The sequence below is a fragment of the Sus scrofa genome, chromosome 11 (assembly GCF_000003025.6).
Source record: "Sus scrofa isolate TJ Tabasco breed Duroc chromosome 11, Sscrofa11.1, whole genome shotgun sequence".
Taxonomy (NCBI): Eukaryota; Metazoa; Chordata; class Mammalia; order Artiodactyla; family Suidae; genus Sus; species Sus scrofa.
In genome coordinates, this window is record NC_010453.5 from 1,223,059 (window position 1) to 1,240,572 (window position 17,514).

At 58.0% G+C, this 17,514-nt stretch overlaps 1 protein-coding gene across 3 annotated transcripts in view; it reads right to left on the minus strand.

Annotated features, from left to right (window-relative positions):
* The window catches only part of LATS2 (LATS, large tumor suppressor, homolog 2 (Drosophila)), a 40,448-nt gene continuing 25,398 nt past the window's right edge, over positions 2,465-17,514 (minus strand). For 2 of the 3 annotated variants that reach the window (XM_021065128.1, XM_021065129.1), the window contains exons 3-8: positions 15,700-15,832; positions 12,975-14,284; positions 10,932-11,514; positions 9,390-9,572; positions 8,215-8,321; positions 2,465-4,464 (exon numbers count right to left, since the gene is read on the minus strand). In XM_021065128.1, coding sequence (XP_020920787.1) covers positions 3,994-4,464; positions 8,215-8,321; positions 9,390-9,572; positions 10,932-11,514; positions 12,975-14,284; positions 15,700-15,832 — 2,787 coding nt within the window. In that variant the 3' untranslated portion in view covers positions 2,465-3,993. 3 annotated transcript variants of the gene reach the window in all.

Genomic DNA, 17,514 nt, shown 5'->3' on the forward strand with positions numbered 1-17,514 from the left:
GGCTGGTGTCATTATCCCCAGGGTGGCAGGTGGGCCCATAGCAAGGGCCCAATTTGATGGCTTGGCAGGACCTGCTCCAATCACTGAGTTGGATGCTGAGGCCAGTCTGGGCTCAGCCAGAAGGTACATCGTGGTTGGTGCGTGATACGTAGAGAGGCAAGGAAGGGCTGCGGGTGGCGTGTGCTCTGGTCCCATATCTATAAGCCACTGTGATCCCTTTGGGGACACCAGTCACCAGCGTACAGAGGTGGGAAACCGGGATGTGGGGAGGGCCCGTGTGTTCAGAGCAGCAGAGGAAGAGAGCTGGGAGGCTGGATGTGCTGACTCGCTCCGGGAAGTGTGAGACACCCTAGGACAAGGCCAGCTGCCCCACCCACCCTGGCCCTGCCAGACGCTGTCAGCACCAGGCCAGTGCAGAGCCAGGGGCTCACTCCCCTGGCAGATCTGTGCTGCCAGGGCCGTGAGCCAGTGAGACACTGCCCGTGGGAATTCGACTCCGGATGTTAATGAGTTAAGATTGCAATTGAGGAGCCCCCGTTGTGGCGCAGTGAAAATGAATTCAACAAGAAACCATGAGGTTGAGGGTTCCATCCCTGGCCTCGCTCAGTGGGTTAAGGATCCGGTGTTGCCGTGAGCTGTGGTGTTGGTCACAGATGCAGCTCAGATCCTGCGTTGCTGTGGCTGTAGCTCTGATTTGACCTCTAGCCTGAAAACCTCCACATGCTGTGAGTGTGGCCCTAAAAAGCAAAAAACCAAACAAAACAAAACAAAACCCTGCAATTGAAATTAAAACCTGGAGTTCCATTCATGGGGCAGTGGAAATAAATCCAACTAGTATCCACAAGGATGTAAGTTCAATCCCTGGCCCTGCTTAGTGGGTTAAGGATCCTGCGTTGCTGTGGCTGTAGCATAGGCTGGCAGCTGCAGCTCTGATTCGACCTCTAGCCTGAGAACTTCCATGTGCCGTAGGTGCAGCCCTAAATAGATAAAAAATAGAAGGAAAAAAAAAAGAAATTGAAACCCACCTCCACTTCCAGTGAGAAGCAGCAGACAGACTTTCCCTATTCCTCCCACTGAGCACAACTAAACTCTCGGCCTGGACCAAACCAGCGCAGGACGGCGGGAGGAGGAGGAGGCAGAGACGCAGGGCTGCTGCCTGAGGGACGCCGAGGCACCAAGTGCCCTGGGTTCCTTTTGCCTCCTGTTCCAGACTTGGAGCTGAAGGGCCAGCAATCAGAACCACCAGCCTGCCCGCCCACACCCACTCTCCCTCAGGCCCGAGGGGCCCCCCACCATCCTCCCCGGCCAATCCGAGCCCCCGACATTCCCGGGGACAACATCCCAGAGCTCCAAGGGGGTAGCTAATGTTCTCGCACCCGACTGCTGATGCTGCTGCCTGCGTGCCACCCAAGGTGGAGCAGGGTAGGAAGGAGCCCCCCACATGGGGCCGGGGCCTGGTGGACAGCCGGCCAGGACTGCCCAGCCGTGACCACCTGGCTGCACTTCTCAGACCAACTCAGAGGAAAACAAACTATCGTACTTTCTAGTCCCTTAATAGCATCGAATTGCTTGACTTCTGGCTGCGCCCGCAGCATATGAAAATTCCAAGACCTGGGATCGAACCTGTGCCACAGCAGTGACCACAGCGAGTCCTGAACTGCTGAGCCACCAGGGAACTCCCCGTCAACCTTGCTAAACCAAGGGTGCGGCGCCACACCTGCCTCAGGCAAGACACCAGCTCCTGCTCAGGGTTTAGCCGACAGCCTGCTTGACTCCTCGAACATCGGCACTCGTGCCAGTGCCTTGGCGGAGGGCGGCTGGGTCACAGAACCCCCCACGCCCGACTGGGCCTGTGCTGCGATCTGAAAGCCAAACTCCCCCAGACCCTTCCTGAGGCCGCACCCTGTTCCGGTGGGGGGGGTGGCTACATGCGTGTGGGGGCGTCACAACATGCTGACAAAAGCGAGAACTTATAAATTCCAATAAAACTTGACACCAAGGGGAGTGCCTGTTGTGGTTCATTGGTTAACGAATCCCTGTAACTCGCTAAGTGTGCACAGTCAGAGAGGCTTCGGCTGCTGAGGGCCAGCACACAAGCGTGGACCGCTCTGCTTACTCTGCCAAACATCCTCTCAAAACTGGATGGTTAGGAGTTCCCGTCATGGCGCAGTGGTTAACGAATCCGACTAGGAACCAGGAGGTTGCAGGTTCGATCCCTGGCCTTGCTCCATGGGTTAAGGATCCGGCATTGCCGTGAGCTGTGGTGTAGGCTGCAGACACAGCTCAGATCCCGAGTTGCTGTGGCTGTGGTGTAGGCCAGTGGCTATGACTCCAATTCGACCCCTAGCCTGGGAACCTCCATATGCCCAGGGAGTAGCCCAAGAAACGGCAAAAACACACACACACACACAAAAAAAAAAAAAAAAAAAGAAAGAAAGAAAGAAAGAAACTTGACACCAAGGGATTTGGATGTAAAATTTTAATAATAAATTGTGCCAGTAGAAGCTTTTCAAAGGCAATGATACATCAATAAATAAGAGTTAAACCGAGTTCCTGAGAAAGAACCCACCACACGGAGCCTGTCAGAGCCTAAGTAAGAGCACGGCGAGACCGCAGCCCCGGCAGGCTGACGCCCCTGCGGGAGCACCGCGGCCCCCGACGCCGCTCTCACCACGGAAGCCGCACCCGGAGCCTCTGCCGCCGAGACGCCAAGGCACGCAGACGTGTTGGTGCCGAGATGCACACTAAGTAATGGATGTGTCATGCCAAAAACCTCAAGGAAAAATATGTGGAATAATATAAAGGAAAATAGGACGCGTCCGGTTTTTAAAAAGCAAAAAAGAGAATTTAACGTTTTACTCAAATATAAATCACTTTAAATAGGAATCATACTACTCGCAGTGGGAATATTCTGTGTTAATCTATGAGTTATGTAGACATCTACACGCCTAGGAAAGTACATATGGCTTCATCACCTTTCTTATTCCAACCGCCCTGGGAAACGTCCTTCTACAAAGATGAGAAAAACGTCATTTTTAAAACCAAGGGAAGACTGACCCTTCGAAGCACACCAGAGACAAGGTGCGGGACCCTGAGGTCACACCCCTCCGCCCGGTGACCCAGGGTCTGGGACACGGCCCCTGCGGGCGCCTGGAGGGCAGGGGGGCTCGGGCACCCTGGCTGGCAAGGCACGCGGAGGTCGGCGTCTGACCTGGGCTTTCTTGGCGGAGCTAAGTTCATCCCTTTTGACGAAGGCAAGGTTCGTGGAGGACAAACGTCTACGCCTGCCCCCAAAGAGTCCAGTCGCACCCACGACACAGTCACACCACTTCACAGACACGCGCGCGTTTCCGCAGCGAGACAGGAGGAAGCCGGCCCAGGCCGGCTCCGGCCCAGGCGCCGGGGAAGGACGTGTTCACAGAACCCGCTGTGAACGGCAAGACTCGATCACGTCCCAACAGGACAAGCCTGTCCCTGCAGCCCTGCGCCGAAGCTGCCACCTGGAATCGCACCAGCCGGCTCCCCTGCCCACACTTCCTATCGCACCACAATATGCAAAAAGCACAGAGGACAAAACAACAGAAGCAGCTTGCAACGTTCTATCACAACTTTGAAATGTGGGAAAAATATAAAGCAGAAACAACTGTGCGAATAAAATGGCATCAGTTACATCACAACAGTGTTATCTCTTTTTTTTTTACATTATTGCACAGATTTCTTATCACATGATGTTCAGCTTTGATGTCTTTCCCTAAATGTGAATAAGTGCTGTGGATAAAATACAAACGTAGAAAATAACAGCAGCATGATTTGTCAAAACCAATCCCTATAATTTAGTTAGAAAAATGGCTATTAAACAAAATAAGTGCTCTTTCTAAACTGTACTAATTCTTTAAAATATCATTTTAATGCAGTGAAGGTCCTCTAAGCCGACTCGAACCCCGTGGGTCCCGGGCCGCCGTCCTGGCGGCCGGGGGCTCAGCGCACCGGGCGCTACACGTACACGGGCTGGCAGCCCCCTGACGACGCCCCCGGCGGCTCCGCCTCGGCCTCGGCCCCCGCGGGCTTCGGGCAGCGGAAGGGGTAGCCGTTGTCGTCAAAGAACCGCCGGAAGGTGAACTCGTAGAAGGCGTGCTCGGGGTGCCGGCCGCCCGGCGGGCCCAGCGCGTCCCAGGCCCTGCTGCCGTCCTCGCTGCCGTCCTGCCAGGGCCCGTCCTCATCCACGGGGTCAAAGTTGGACGTGTCCATGGGGTGGCTGATGGTGGGCACGTAGGGGGCCGGCTGCCTCCGGATGTCGCTGGAGAAGTCCACGGGGCCCAGGAACGGGTGGGCCTTCAGGTCGTCGGCCCCGTTGCGGCCCAGGCGACGCTCGGCCGCGCAGCACAGCTTGGCGATGAGGTCCCGGGCCTCGGGGCTCAGCTCCACCTGCGCCGGGATGTGCAGCGTGCTCTCCCAGTTAATCACCTGCGGGGACAGCACACCGGTTTTCCTCCCCCTCACCCCGGCTGACGGCGGCCGGCCCGGGACAGCGTGAGAGCATGTGATCTCAACGGCCCTCGATATTCGAGAAACACAAAGAGCACAACGAGCCATCGCCCCACGCGGGTCAGAATGGCCATCAGCAAAACGACCACGAGTACCAAGTGTTGGTGAGCACATGGAGACACGGGAGCCCTCGTGCCCTGCTGGTGGGAAGGTCCACTGTGCAGCCAGACTGCAAACAGAACGGACGGTCCTCAAACAGCTCAAAACAGGGCAACTGTATGAGCCTGCAGAACCGCTCCCGGCATCCGGAAGAGACAAAACCTCGATTCTGAAAAGATCCGTGCACCGCTACTTTCACGATAGCCAAGACGTGGCAGCCACCTAAGTGTCCACCCACAGAGGAAGGGCTTAAGAAGAGGAATGGAATACCACGCAGCCATAAAAAAGAATGAAACAATCCCACTCGAAGTAACCTAGATGAACCTAGGGACTGATTATCATCCTTAGTGAAGTCAGTTCAGACAAAGACAAGTACCACATTGTACCACTGCTACGTGCAATCTAGAAAAACATAATAAAATGAACTTACGAAACAGAACCAGACTCACAGACATGCAACAAGGACCTACTGAAGAGCACAGGGAACTGCCCCATGTCTTGTAATAACCTGAGACAGCACAGAACCTGGAAACACCACACAACTGAATCACTCTGTGTACACGTGAAACAAACACATACCATAAACCAACTACACGTCAATCTAAAAATTTTTAATATCAAAGTAAGACTTTGATAGTTTCCCTTCGGGAAAAGAGAAGAGACAGAGAAGGACGTGAACAGCTAATGGCCCGCGTGGTTTTAGCGGGAGGCCCACAGCCTGAGGAACGGGGTGCGAGAGACACCCTCGGTTCCCGACGCTCAAGCACACAGAGCAGCCTGGGTCACGGTCAGGTTCCCTGTGAAGAGGACGCCTCGGGGACTTCTTTTTGTTCCTTCCCGGCTGCACACGCAGCATGTGGCAGTTCCTGGGCCAGGGGGTCACCCCTGCGCCTCGGCAGCGAGCCCAGCCACAGCAGGGACAGCGCCAGATCCTTCATCTGCTGCGCCACAAGGGAACTCCGAAAACGTTGTTTTTCTTTTCTAAGGGACTTCCTGTTTACACCCGGAGTCAGGATGAACCAAGGCCACATGAGTGGGGTGGCGCGAGGGTGGAGCGGGGGTACGAGGGATGGTTGGAACCTGAGTAGTTGTTTACTGGAGCTGAAGTTATAAAACTCAGAGAAGAAAACAGAGAGGAGGATCTCCACGATGGTGGATCTGGCCCTGATTTCTTGGATATGACACCAAAAGCACAGGCAATAAAACACAAAACACATAACGGACTCAACAAAATTTCAACTTTGTACACATCAAAATCAGCAGAGCGAAAAGGCAACCCATGGAGGGGGAGACTGATGCCCAGTGTAGATGTGACACAGGATTAACGTCAGGAATACAAGAAGAACTCAACAACAAACCCCCAAACCACCTGATCAAAAAAGGGCAAAGGAGGAGTTCCTGCAGTGGCAGAGCAGAAACAAATCTGGCCAGGAACCATGAGGCTGTGGTTCGATCCCTGGCCTCGCCCAATGGGTTAAGGATCCGGCGTTGCCCTGAGCTGTGGTGGAGGTCGCAGATGCAGATTGGATCTGGCATTGCTGTGGCTGCAGGCTGGGACCCCTAACCCGGGAACTTGCATGTGCTGCAAGTGCGGCCCTAAAAAGCAAAAAAAAAAAAAAAAGACAAAGAAAGAAGTGGGGGGTGGGGCCAAGGACTTGAAGAGACCTTTCTCTCAGAAATGAGCACGAAGCACAGGAAGAGACGTTCAGCATCCCTGAACACAACGGACACGCAACTCAAAACTGCCAGGAGATACCATCTCACACGCACCAGAAAGGCTACTACTAAAAAAAGAGGAAAATAAATGTGGGCACGGATGCGGAGAAGCAGGGACTCCGCTCCCTGTCGGAGGGAACGTCAAATGGTGGAAACAGCACGCAGGTTCCTCAGAAGGTTCCAGGTGGAATAACCGCGGACCCAGCAAGCCCGTCCTGGGCATCGACCCAGACACACTGGGAGACAGCAGGGACCAGGCAGGCACCTTCAGGTTCACGGCAGCCCTGTTCACAAGGGCAGGGGACACACAGCCTGAACGGCCACCACCGGACGATGGGCAGACAAAGTGGAACGTTACTTACACACAGTGGGGTACCGTTCAGCCTAGAAAGGAAATCCGGACACAGGCGACAGCAGGGCTGAACTGAGTGAAACGAGCCAGCTACGGAGGCCAGAGCTGCACGGTGCCACGTATACCAGGGCCCAGCCACAGAGGCCAGAGCTGCACGGTGCCACGTATACCAGGGCCCAGCCACGGAGGCCAGAGCTGCATGGTGCCACATATATCGGGGCCCGGAGGAGGCCACTTCATGGCAGCAGAAGCAGCAGAGAGGCTCCGGGGCCCCAGGGCCACCGCTGAGTGGGTCAGCTTCTGCCTGGGATGATGGAAACATCGGGAAACGGGCAGTGGTGACAGCTGCACACCTTTCTGAACAGACTTAATGCAACTGAACTGTACACTTAAAAGGGGTTTCCATGCCAAGTGTCGGCACATTTATGCACCAGGTTATCATCATGCAGGCAAATCAGTCACTGGTTTAGCAGTTCGATGAAGATACAGACACTGCCAAACTCCAACTTATGATCACTGTAATAAAACCAAGCCTTAATTTAAGGTTTTCCTAACCAAGAGGTTACTGATTTAGGGTCTCCCGTGGACTGAGGGGCATGTGAAAACGTTCTAGGACTGTCAGGGAGCAGGTGGGAGCGCGGTTCTCAGAAGTTCCAGAGACGTCAACGAGGCTCCCGTCCCGCCTTCGAGGCCATCCAACCATTCACTTCGGAGAGTAAAGGGCCCCTGTGCTAAAACTATTTAGCACTAAGTTGTTACGTGACAGAGAGATTTTACTTACTTGAAATGAACATGAGAAACATGCAGAGCTAGCCTGACCACACAGCTGACAACCTGCCAGCGGCAACCAGGTAACACCCAACATCCAAAGCAACACAGCGACTTGCTCGGGCACCGCTCTGAGCTCTGAGCTCTGCTGGGTCTCGCTCGGCCGCCCCAGACCTGCAGCCTTCCTGCTTCTCTGTTCCCAATCCCCACCTGGAGATACCAAGACGGCAGGGGACCACGGTCCCGTAATACCTCAAGTCAAAACCTGGGTCTGACTCTGTGCCTTTACTTATTAAAACACTTTAACTAAGTAGTAATAATAGTATGTGTGTGTGTTTGTGTGTGTGTTTGTCTTTTAGGGCCACTCCCGTGGTGTATGCAGGTTCCCAGGCTAGGGGTCAAAGCGGAACTGCAGCCGCCGGCCTCCACCACAGCCACAGCAACGCCGGATCCAAGCCGCATCTGTGACTTACACCACAGCTCATGGCAATGCCGGATCCTTAACCCACTGAGCGACGCCAGGGATGGAACCTGCATCCTCACGGATACTAGTCGGGTTCATTAACCACTGGAGCCACGATGGGACCTCCCCACAACAATACTTTTGAAAACTCCCGTTACACACAGGGACAAGGGACAGCACTACACCACTGGGGATAAAAGGTGGATGTCGGCAAAGACCGCCCGGCTCATCAGGCAGCCCCACGGGGCAGCCCCGACTCCCGCTCCGTTACCTTCAGCTGGGTCTCCGTGGGAGTCGGGGCCAGGAAGGGCGGCTGCCCCACCAGCATCTCGAAGAGAATCACGCCGACACTCCACCAGTCGCAGAGCTGGGTGTACCCTGAAAGACAGAGTCGGGCTCCTGAGGGGCACAGGCCCGGATGCGTCCTGATTTTCCACCATCAGCCTGTGACAAGCACCGTATGTGCTCTCATGGCGACAGACTAATTTAAAAAGACTACTGTTACTGTTGGTAACAATACCGACCAGAAGTCCAAGTTCTTGAAGAACCAAACACGAAGTACACACGAGGAACGAAGCGGCAATTCTGTGACCCGGTCGGGGCGGTGCCGAGCGCTTCCCGGGGAGGTCTCGGGACCTCGGCGGCGCCCCCGGCAGGTGGGGTGGGAGCAAGGAGGGGACCCCGCGGAGCTCCCACGCCCGGGACTCAGCCAGGGCAGCCTCTGGAAGGCCTTGGGGCAGGCTGGTCTTCCTCTGATTTTGTCCCATGTCCCAACACAAGCCCCGCTCCAACCTTGCCGTGCCCAAATTCTTGCCAAAGGTGCACTGCAGTCCCTGCCCAGGGGACTCCTCTGGGCTGCGCCGAGGGCTGGGGGGACAGGGTGGCCGCCTGAGGGCCAGCACCTCCCGCCTCCCACCTTTCCTGGGCAGCGAGGTGAACACTCCCCACAGCCTCTCAAGGCAGCCGCAGTTACAGTGAGGCTGGCAGGCGGGCAGCTACCAGGGGACACAGGTGGGGGCCCTGTCGGCTGGCTCCAGTGACCTGGGTCACAGCTCCCTGAGTGCATCCCCCGGAATCAAACCCACAAATGCAGCCGCTGATAGCACATGACCAACGATCAGCTTCCTCCTGCGCCCGGCCAGGCGGGGCACAGGGTCCCCACATCCTGCCACCTTCCAGGCGCTTGGGGAGGCATCGGAGGAAGTGACCCTCGCCCACGCTGACCAGGGAAGGCAGTGCCTCCCAGCCGGAGCCTGGGACCCTGGTGCCCCTGGCACGCACTCTGTCCACACCAGCTCTGGGGCGGCTCCTCTGGGCTTGGGGGCAAAGGGCAGCCCCACCCTCAGGGCCACACACCAGGGCCACATGCTGAGAACACACTCTCAGCCCCGCAGGAACCCGGAGGGCGACTCAGGCTGAGCACTGGAGCCGGGGGCACACACGCACCTTTCCGGAGGAGCACTTCCGGGGCGATGTAATTCGGGGTCCCCACCAGGGAGTGCGCCAGACACCGCTGGTGCTGCCTCCGGGCCCTCTGCTCCAGGGTCTTGAGCCGGTCCCCACACCGACAGTTGGACACGTCGTCCCAGAGGTCGCTGGGCTCCATGCTGTCCTGCCGGGTGTGGCTCCCTGTGACCCGGGGCGCAGGGCGGGGGAAAGAGGAGGAAAAGCAAGGTGAACCTTCGCTCTTCAACACGCAAGAGACCCCCAGTTTCAAAGGTCAAAGTTTTCCAAGGCAGCGCCCGACACAGCGAGAGAAGGAGTCCTCCCGCCAGCTCCGCGGGGCGGCTGTGGTTCCGGGCCTCAGATCCAAGCCGTGGGCGGTGGCGGCAGGGGCTGCGCCCGGCGCCGGGCGGCCTGCATGGGGCGCTGTTCGAGGCTGGCGACAAAGGTGCTGTGACTGGGGGATGGCGTTCCCAGCATGCTCAGGCCCACCTCTGAGGCTACGTTTTACGACAGGCACGGAAAACCAGGAAAAGATTAAGAAAATACGAACATTGGAGCTCCCATTGTGGTGCAGCAGAAAAGAATCTGACTGGGAACCATAGGGTTGTGGGTTCGATCGCTGGCCTCGCTCAGTGGGTTGGGGATCTGGCGTTGCCGTGAGCTGGGGTGTAGGTCGCAGATGCAGCTCAGATCTGGCGTTGCTGTGGCTGTAGCTCCGATTGAACCCCTAGCCTGGGAACCTACCTCCATACGCAGCAAGTGCAGCCCTAAAAAGCAAAGAAAAAAAAAAAAAAAAAAAAAAAAAACTAAAAAAAGGGAAACATGAACATAAATGAGTCCAGTGCCAAAAGACAAGCATGAATTAAATGATTTAGGATTAATTTTGAGTTAAAAAATGGAAGCCTGAGCTATAGCATTAAAATAACTATTTCAAAAATTCATACCATAAATAAGAGTTGCCATCATGGCTCAGTGGATATGAATCTTACTAGTATCCATGAGGATATTGGTTCAATCCCTGGCCTCGCTCTGTGGGTTAAGGATCTGGCGTTGCCATGAGCTGTGGTGTAGGCCAGTGGCTACAGCTCTGATTCGACCCCTGGCCTGGGACCCTCCATGTGCCACAGGTGTGGCCCTAAAAAGACAAAAAACAAAAACAACAACAACTCATACCATAACTAAGACAACAACCAGCTGTTTCTGACGTTTCCAAACAGCAGAGCTGCCAGAGGTAAAGGTCACTGGGTGCACAGCGCGGTCTACACCTGCAGCAGGCCAAGGCTGGCCGAGAGCGAGAGCTCCTTGGGAGGCCATGAGGCTTATTTTTGAAGGCTTGTTTTAACAGGCAGAGAGACGCTTCCTGCGCAAAGCCCAAAGACACCCCATGGCCTGCCGTCCTAACAACATCCCCGTAAGACTTGAGGCCACTAACGTAACACGGCAACCTCCAGTCGGGCTGCCTTTCCAGGGAGAAGAGGGTGTCGCAGCAGCGGAAAAGCACGGGCGGGGGGCGGGGGGGGGTGGCGCTGGCCCGGGCTGTACCTTTCTGGTAGTATTTGGAATTGTGAGTCCACCTGAAGCCCGTGCAGAGGCCGAAGTCGGTCAGCTTGATGTGCCCGTCCAGGTCGATCAGGATGTTGTCCGGCTTGATGTCGCGGTGGATGAAGCCCATCCTGTGGACACTCTCGATGGCCAGCGTCAGCTCGGCGATGTAGAAGCGGGCCAGGGGCTCCGGGAAGACCTCCATGCGGATCAGCAGGCTCATCATGTCCCCGCCCGGGATGTAGTCCATGACGAAGTACAGGCTGTCCTTGTCCTGGAAGGAGTAGTAGAGCTTCACCACCCACTCGTTGTCCGCCTCCGCCAGGATGTCCCTCTCGGCCTTGACGTGGGCCACCTGGTTGCGGCTGAGCACGTCCTTCTTCCTGAGGGTCTTCATGGCGTACAGGGCGTGCGTGTCCACCTTGCAGGCCAGGCACACCTCCCCGAAGGCGCCCACGCCCAGCGTCTTGATTTTCACGAACATGGACTTGTCCATCCTGGCCCTCTTGAGCCGGTTGTAGTTGGACTCCTTCTGGTAGAGGATCTTCCGCATCTGCTCCTGCTCGGCCTCGCAGAGGCCGGCCTGTGCAGAAGGAGACAGGGTCACCCCGGAGGACACGGCGGGGACGGGGCCCCGGAAGGGGCAGGACCCCCCTCCAGCCCGTGGAAGGAGGGAAGCGACGGAAGGGCCGAGCACCAGAGCCAACCAACCACGTCTCGCTCCTGCCGGCCACGCAGAGCCACAGCGTGGAGGCGGAGGGAGACACCCTAGGGAGCGCTTGTTCTGGTGACTTTAGGTAAAGGTCACTGGGTGCACAGCTAAATGTAACTTCTGTTAATGACGTTCCTGGAACTCTAAGAGCAACGGATAACTGAACGGCTCAGGGAAAGATGGTAAAACAACAAGAAAAAAGCCAGTGAAAATAGGACAGCAGGAAGAGCATACATTTTACTTCCCCAATTTTAAGTTCTCACCTGTGTGATCAACATTTACCGTAATCTTTTAATTTAAATAACTTCATTAATAATTACTTGCTCCAACGGTTACTGTCAATTAGGGTATATTTCAAACATTACTGGCTAGGAGTTCCCATCCTGGCACAGTGGAAAAGAATCTAAGAACCATGAGGTTGCGGGTTTGATCCCTGCCCTTGCTCTGTGGGTTAAGGATCCGGTGTTGCCGTGAGCTGTGGTGTAGGTCACAGACGTGGCTCTGATCCTGCGTTGCTGTGGCTGTGGTGTGGGCCGGCGGCTACAGCTCCGATTAGACCCCTAGCCTGGGAACCTCCATATGCCATGGATGTGGCCCTAAAAAGATAAAAGACAAAAAAAGAAAAAAAAAATTACTGGCTAATCATAGATGTAATTAAGAAATAGAACAGAGTTCCCACTGTGGCACAGAGGGTTAAGGATCAGGCATTGCCACAGCTGCAGCTGGAATTCAATCCCTAGCTCGGGAATTTCCATCTGCCATGGCTTCGGCTGTTTAAAAAAAAAAAAAAAAAAAAAAAAGGAGTTCCCGTCGTGGCTCAGTGGTTAATGAATCCGACTAGGAACCATGAGGTTGCGGGTTCAGTCCCTGCCCTTGCTCAGTGGGTTAAGGATCCGGTGTTGCCGTGAGCTGTGGTGTAGGTCGCAGATGCGGCTCGGATTGGACCCCTAGCCTGGGAACCTCCATATGCCGCAGCAGCAGCCCAAAAAATAGCAAAAAGACAACAACAACAACAAAATTTTTAAAAAAAATTTTTAAATAAGAAAATGACTCACTAGCAGATGTTTTTCTTTATACATCCCACAATTTCAATTGATAAAGCTTCGAACTTTGTTTTACTCTTTGCGAATGTCCCACCACTAGTTAGTTACCGCGACTGAATTTGCTCCTGAGCAAGGACACACCAGAAGAACCAGCGCACAAGCCCCTGCAGGCACAGCAGGCGCAGCCGGTCGTCTCCGGCTGTCCCCAAAGCCAGACGCCCAGCCTGGGAGACGCTGGGCTGTGAGGCCCGTCAGCCGCGCAGGCAGGGGCAGGCCCGCGGGACTCACCTTGGCCATCTCCTGCTCCAGCTGCAGCCTGCGGGCCACCTTCTGCTGGTAGGTCTTCAGCACGTTCTCCACGTGCTGCTCCATGAAGAACTTGAAAGCGGAGGGCGAGTAGCTCTTGATGCGGGAGCCCGCCTTCTCTGCATCGCGGCTGCCCCTCCGCACGGGCACCGGCGACGTCTGGATCTGCTTTCCGTCCTTGCCCGGCTTCTCCGCTTTGCGACTGCTCGCGGGGGGCTCCGTGGCCGGGCCCCCCCGGAGGCCCTGCTCCACCCCCGCGCACAGGCTGTCCACGTCCACGTCGTAGGGCCGGTGCCGGGGGTAGGGCGGGGGCCGGCACCTCGCCTCGGCGCCCAGCTCCGCGTCCAGAGGGTAGGCGGCCCCCAGGGGCAGGGGGTGCTCGTCCTGGGAGTCCAGGCTCTCCACGCCGGGGCTGGGCGCCGGCACCCAGGCCGGGTGGGAGGGCCCCACGGCCGTCTGCGGCTCGGGCCTCAGCACCCGCACACTCTTGACCGGGTGCAGGATGTGGGCGGCGGTCACGGCCGTGATGGTGTTGGGGGAGGCCACGGCCGCCGGCTGCTGGTGGCTGTTGAAGGAGCTGGTCCTGCTGGGGGCCGGGCCGTCGGCCAGGAAGGCCACGTGCTGCCGGGGCGGCGCCTCCAGGCCCGGCTTCTGCAGAGAGTCGCGCCGGGACAGGGAGGAGCCCGGCCACTGCTGCGCGCCCGCGCCCGGCTCGTGCAGGTCCACGTTGAGGCTGTTCCTGCAGGGAGCGAGCAGGCCGGGCGGGGCGCCATCGCCCGCAAACACGGGGCCTCTCGGGCTGCCCGCGTGCACCTGCAGGGCCTGCTTGTGGTGTGGGTGCGGTGCATACACAGGCGCCGGCGAGAAGGTGTGGCCGGCCCCGGGCTGCACGGCTGCGCCCTTGGCTGCCAGGTTTGCGTACCCGCCAGCCTCAGGTGGAGTCTTGCTTTGGAAGGAGGAGCTGCGCTGGACGCCGTAGCCCCGGGGCTCCCCGGATCCCAGCAGGTGTGGCCTGTAGTGCTGGCCCTGCAGCGGGGGCGCTGGGCCGCCTGGGAGGCTCACCCCGGAAGCCTCCGCAGAGGCGGCATAGCCCTTGGGCTGGTGCGGGCGGCCAGGCACGCAGTGTGGGCCCACGCCCCCGAAGAGGAAGTCCGGGTACTGGCGGGCCACCTCCTCCAGGGCCGCCGGGCCCTCAAAGGCTGCCCCGCTCATCTGCGGGTAGGGTGGGAAAGGGGCACCTGCTCCTTCAAAGCTCGGCCGCCGCGGCACCGAAGCTGGGGCCAGGCCCTTTCCTGCAGGAAAGAGGAGAGTGGAGGTGGCCTTGGGGGCACCTGCTGGTTCTGGCCCTTTCCAGCTCACGGTGACAATGACCAGGGGCTGACCATGACTATACTGGCTCTTCTGCGACCAAAGGCCCCAGGAAGGCTCCCCACACGCTGATCACTGTGTGGGCTTGGCCAGGCTCCGAGTCCAAAGGCCCTGCCCATCCAAAAACCCCCAGGAGTACCTGGCAGAACCAAGACCCTCTACAGCCATGACTGCCAGCCGAAGGCACAGCAGAGCAATGGCTTTGCTCCCAGGCTAAGAAGGATGGGGAGGCCCCATCGAAGGCAGGTGTGGACCATGGAAGAGCGAGGGTCGCTGCCCCATGGGGCCGTCTTCCACACAGACCCTGCACCCTAAGCGCCCGGGCACAGCCGCCCGCCCGCCGAGCCCAAGGAATGTCCCCAGTCAGGAGGAAACCAGGCATGGGCGTCTCCCTCACAACCAAGACGGCGGCCGAGGCCTGTGCAGTTTGCTCACTCAGCAGACGAGCGGGCTTTATCCCAGGTCTTCCACGAAAGAGGGAGCACTCCCGCTTCTGCTCAAAATCCACCATCCCTTCCTACTCCCCAAAGGGCCCCGGCTCCGTCGGAGACTGTCAATGACAGGTGGCAGAGCAGGGCATCTGGCGCTGAGGCCTCTGTCCGTCCCTGGTGTGGGTGCGCGTGCATGTGCACTTTCCTCCCAGGGGCGTGGGGTGGGAGCTCGCCCCCACCTCCGCCCAAGGCCCGCCCCACCCCACCCTAAGCCCTGGCGGCCCTGCCATGGGCCGGCCTGCTCTCAGAGGCTCCAGTGGGGGGAGCAGTGTGTTTCAGAATCAGTGAAACAAGCCTCCCTTGTAAAGACCCCCCTACAGGCCCAGGAGAAAGTAGAAAGAACATTTTTAGTCTCTTCAGGATTCCCTAATTTTAATATCCAGTGACTGTTTCAATCGTTCACAAGACAAAACTAAACAAGTCCAGGAGTTCCCGTCATGGCTCAGTGGTTAACGAATTCGACTAGGAACCATGAGGTTGCGGGTTCGATCCCTGCCCTTGCTCAGTGGGTTAAGGATACGGCGTCGCCGTGAGCTGTGGTGTAGGTTGCAGACGCGGTTCGGATCCCGCGTTGCTGTGGCTCTGGCGTAGGCAGGCGGCTACAGCTCCGATTCCACCCCTAGTCTGGGAACCTCCATATGCTGTGGCTGCAGCCCTAGAACTGGCAAAAAGACAAAAAAAAAAAACTAAACTAAACAAGTCCACAAACACCCCCCCCACAGGAAGTACCCAGCGGAGTGCCATCATCTGCCACCCATGCCCGTCGGGCCAAGGCCCAGGGCGGCTCAGCCCCCTCAGGGCTGTGGCCCCTGGGACGCCCGGACCCCACCCGGCTCCTGGGCGCTCACCTGGGGAGGTCTGCTTGACGACACGCACGATCTGCTCCTTCCCGGGCTCCAGGTAGCCCATCTTGCTGATGAACTCCAGGGCCGCCTCGATGCTGCGGCTGCCCGTCTGCTTGAGGGCCCGGCCCGCCATCTCCTGCGGGAGCACAGACACGTCGGTGCGGGCACGGCTGTGGGCGGCACCTAACACCGCCCCCGGGGCCAGTTCCTGCTCGGGGCCTGATGCGCGCTGAACTGCAGGCTCGGAGGAGCACGAGTCCTGAGGGCGGCCCTGGACCAACCCAACATTCTGCTCCTTGTGAGAAAACTGCTGGGACTGGACGGTAAACGCTGACGGGTGCCCCAGAGTGCCCCCAGGTGCCCAGAGTCCTTCCAGAGCCCACCGACGCCCGCTGTGGAGTGCCCTGGGCTGGCTGCACGGCCAGTCCCAGCAGCAGAGAAGGCGGCACAGGACAGGGTCTCCAAATCGAGTTTCCAGGCGTTCCCGCCATGGCGCCGCGGGGTAACAATCTGACTACAGCGGCTCAGGTCACTGCCAAGGCATGGGTTCCATCCCCGGCCTGGCGCAGGGGGTTAAGGGTTCGGCATTGCTGCAGCTGCAGCATAGTCCTTACCCAAGAGCGCCAGGACAAAGGACACAGGTGCCTGGCCGGGGTTCTTGGAGATGCCAGCCTGAAACCCCTCGGGAGTCTGGGGGAAAGAGGGGGGCTGGGGAGGAGGTGTGAGGCTGCCTGGGGGAGTGGGGCGGAGCAGCTCCCGGGGGGGGGGGGGGCAGGCTGGGTGGGACACCGCCCCACCGCCCCCACCGGGCTGTTTGGGACCAACGAAAAGGGTGGAGCTGAGAATCTGGTGCGGCCGGGGGAGGCCCCAGGGTGCAGGGAGCCCCGAGATGCCCGCTTCCAGCTCTGGGCTGTTGGGACGAGACCCGTCTGCGGAGGGCTCCCTACTGCCTCCACGAGACCTGGTGTCAGTGCACCTCCGTGGGGCCCTTTGTGCCTGTCAGAACCCAAAGGAGGAGCCTTGCTGCTGGCACCCGTGGGCCCACCTGCCTCCTTCGGGAAGAAGAGCTACACATGCCCATCACTTCTGACCTGCCACATGCAAGGAAGGAGCACGTGCAGGACTGACCATGGCCAACGGCACAGGATCAACCTCCCTCCATGTGTGCCCGCCAGAGAGTGAAGATCTGTATCTTCACTAAGTAACCAAAAGATGACCAGGAGACCACACAACAGACACACTCAGGGGCTGTTTCAAGTGGTACACATGACACACAAATCATACAGCCATCCCCCACCCATCCACACCCATCCACACCCATCCACGAATCACACTCACCATACACACCAACTATACACCTACACCACTGAGCCCACTTGTCCCATAAACAACCGAGACTGGCAGTCCTGCTGTGCTATCCTTCCTCCAAACTTAGCAAATATTTACTTTCTGCATATTAACTCTCATTAAACACCACTAAACACATAGGTATAGCGGTGTGTTAAACGCTGCAGGAAACTCAGAATCATTTCTAAACGCACCAGGCCTCACAACCTTGTTTCGCATCCTCCCACCAGACAGCAGGACCCCCGTCTGTGGCTCCAGCCTCCAGAGCTGCGGCCAGCAGGTGGGCTGCGGCTGTGAGAAGGCGTCCAGGCGCTGGCCTTGGCCCCCTGGCGGCGGTGAGCCTGCGGCCGCGTGAAACTGGAACAGCAGGGACCAGGGAAGTCCGTGCGCTGCCCCCGAGCTCAGGCTCCGGCCGGACTGCACGCTTGCCCGGCGTTCACGAGCCGTGTGTCCACAGCCTGCGTGTGCGCA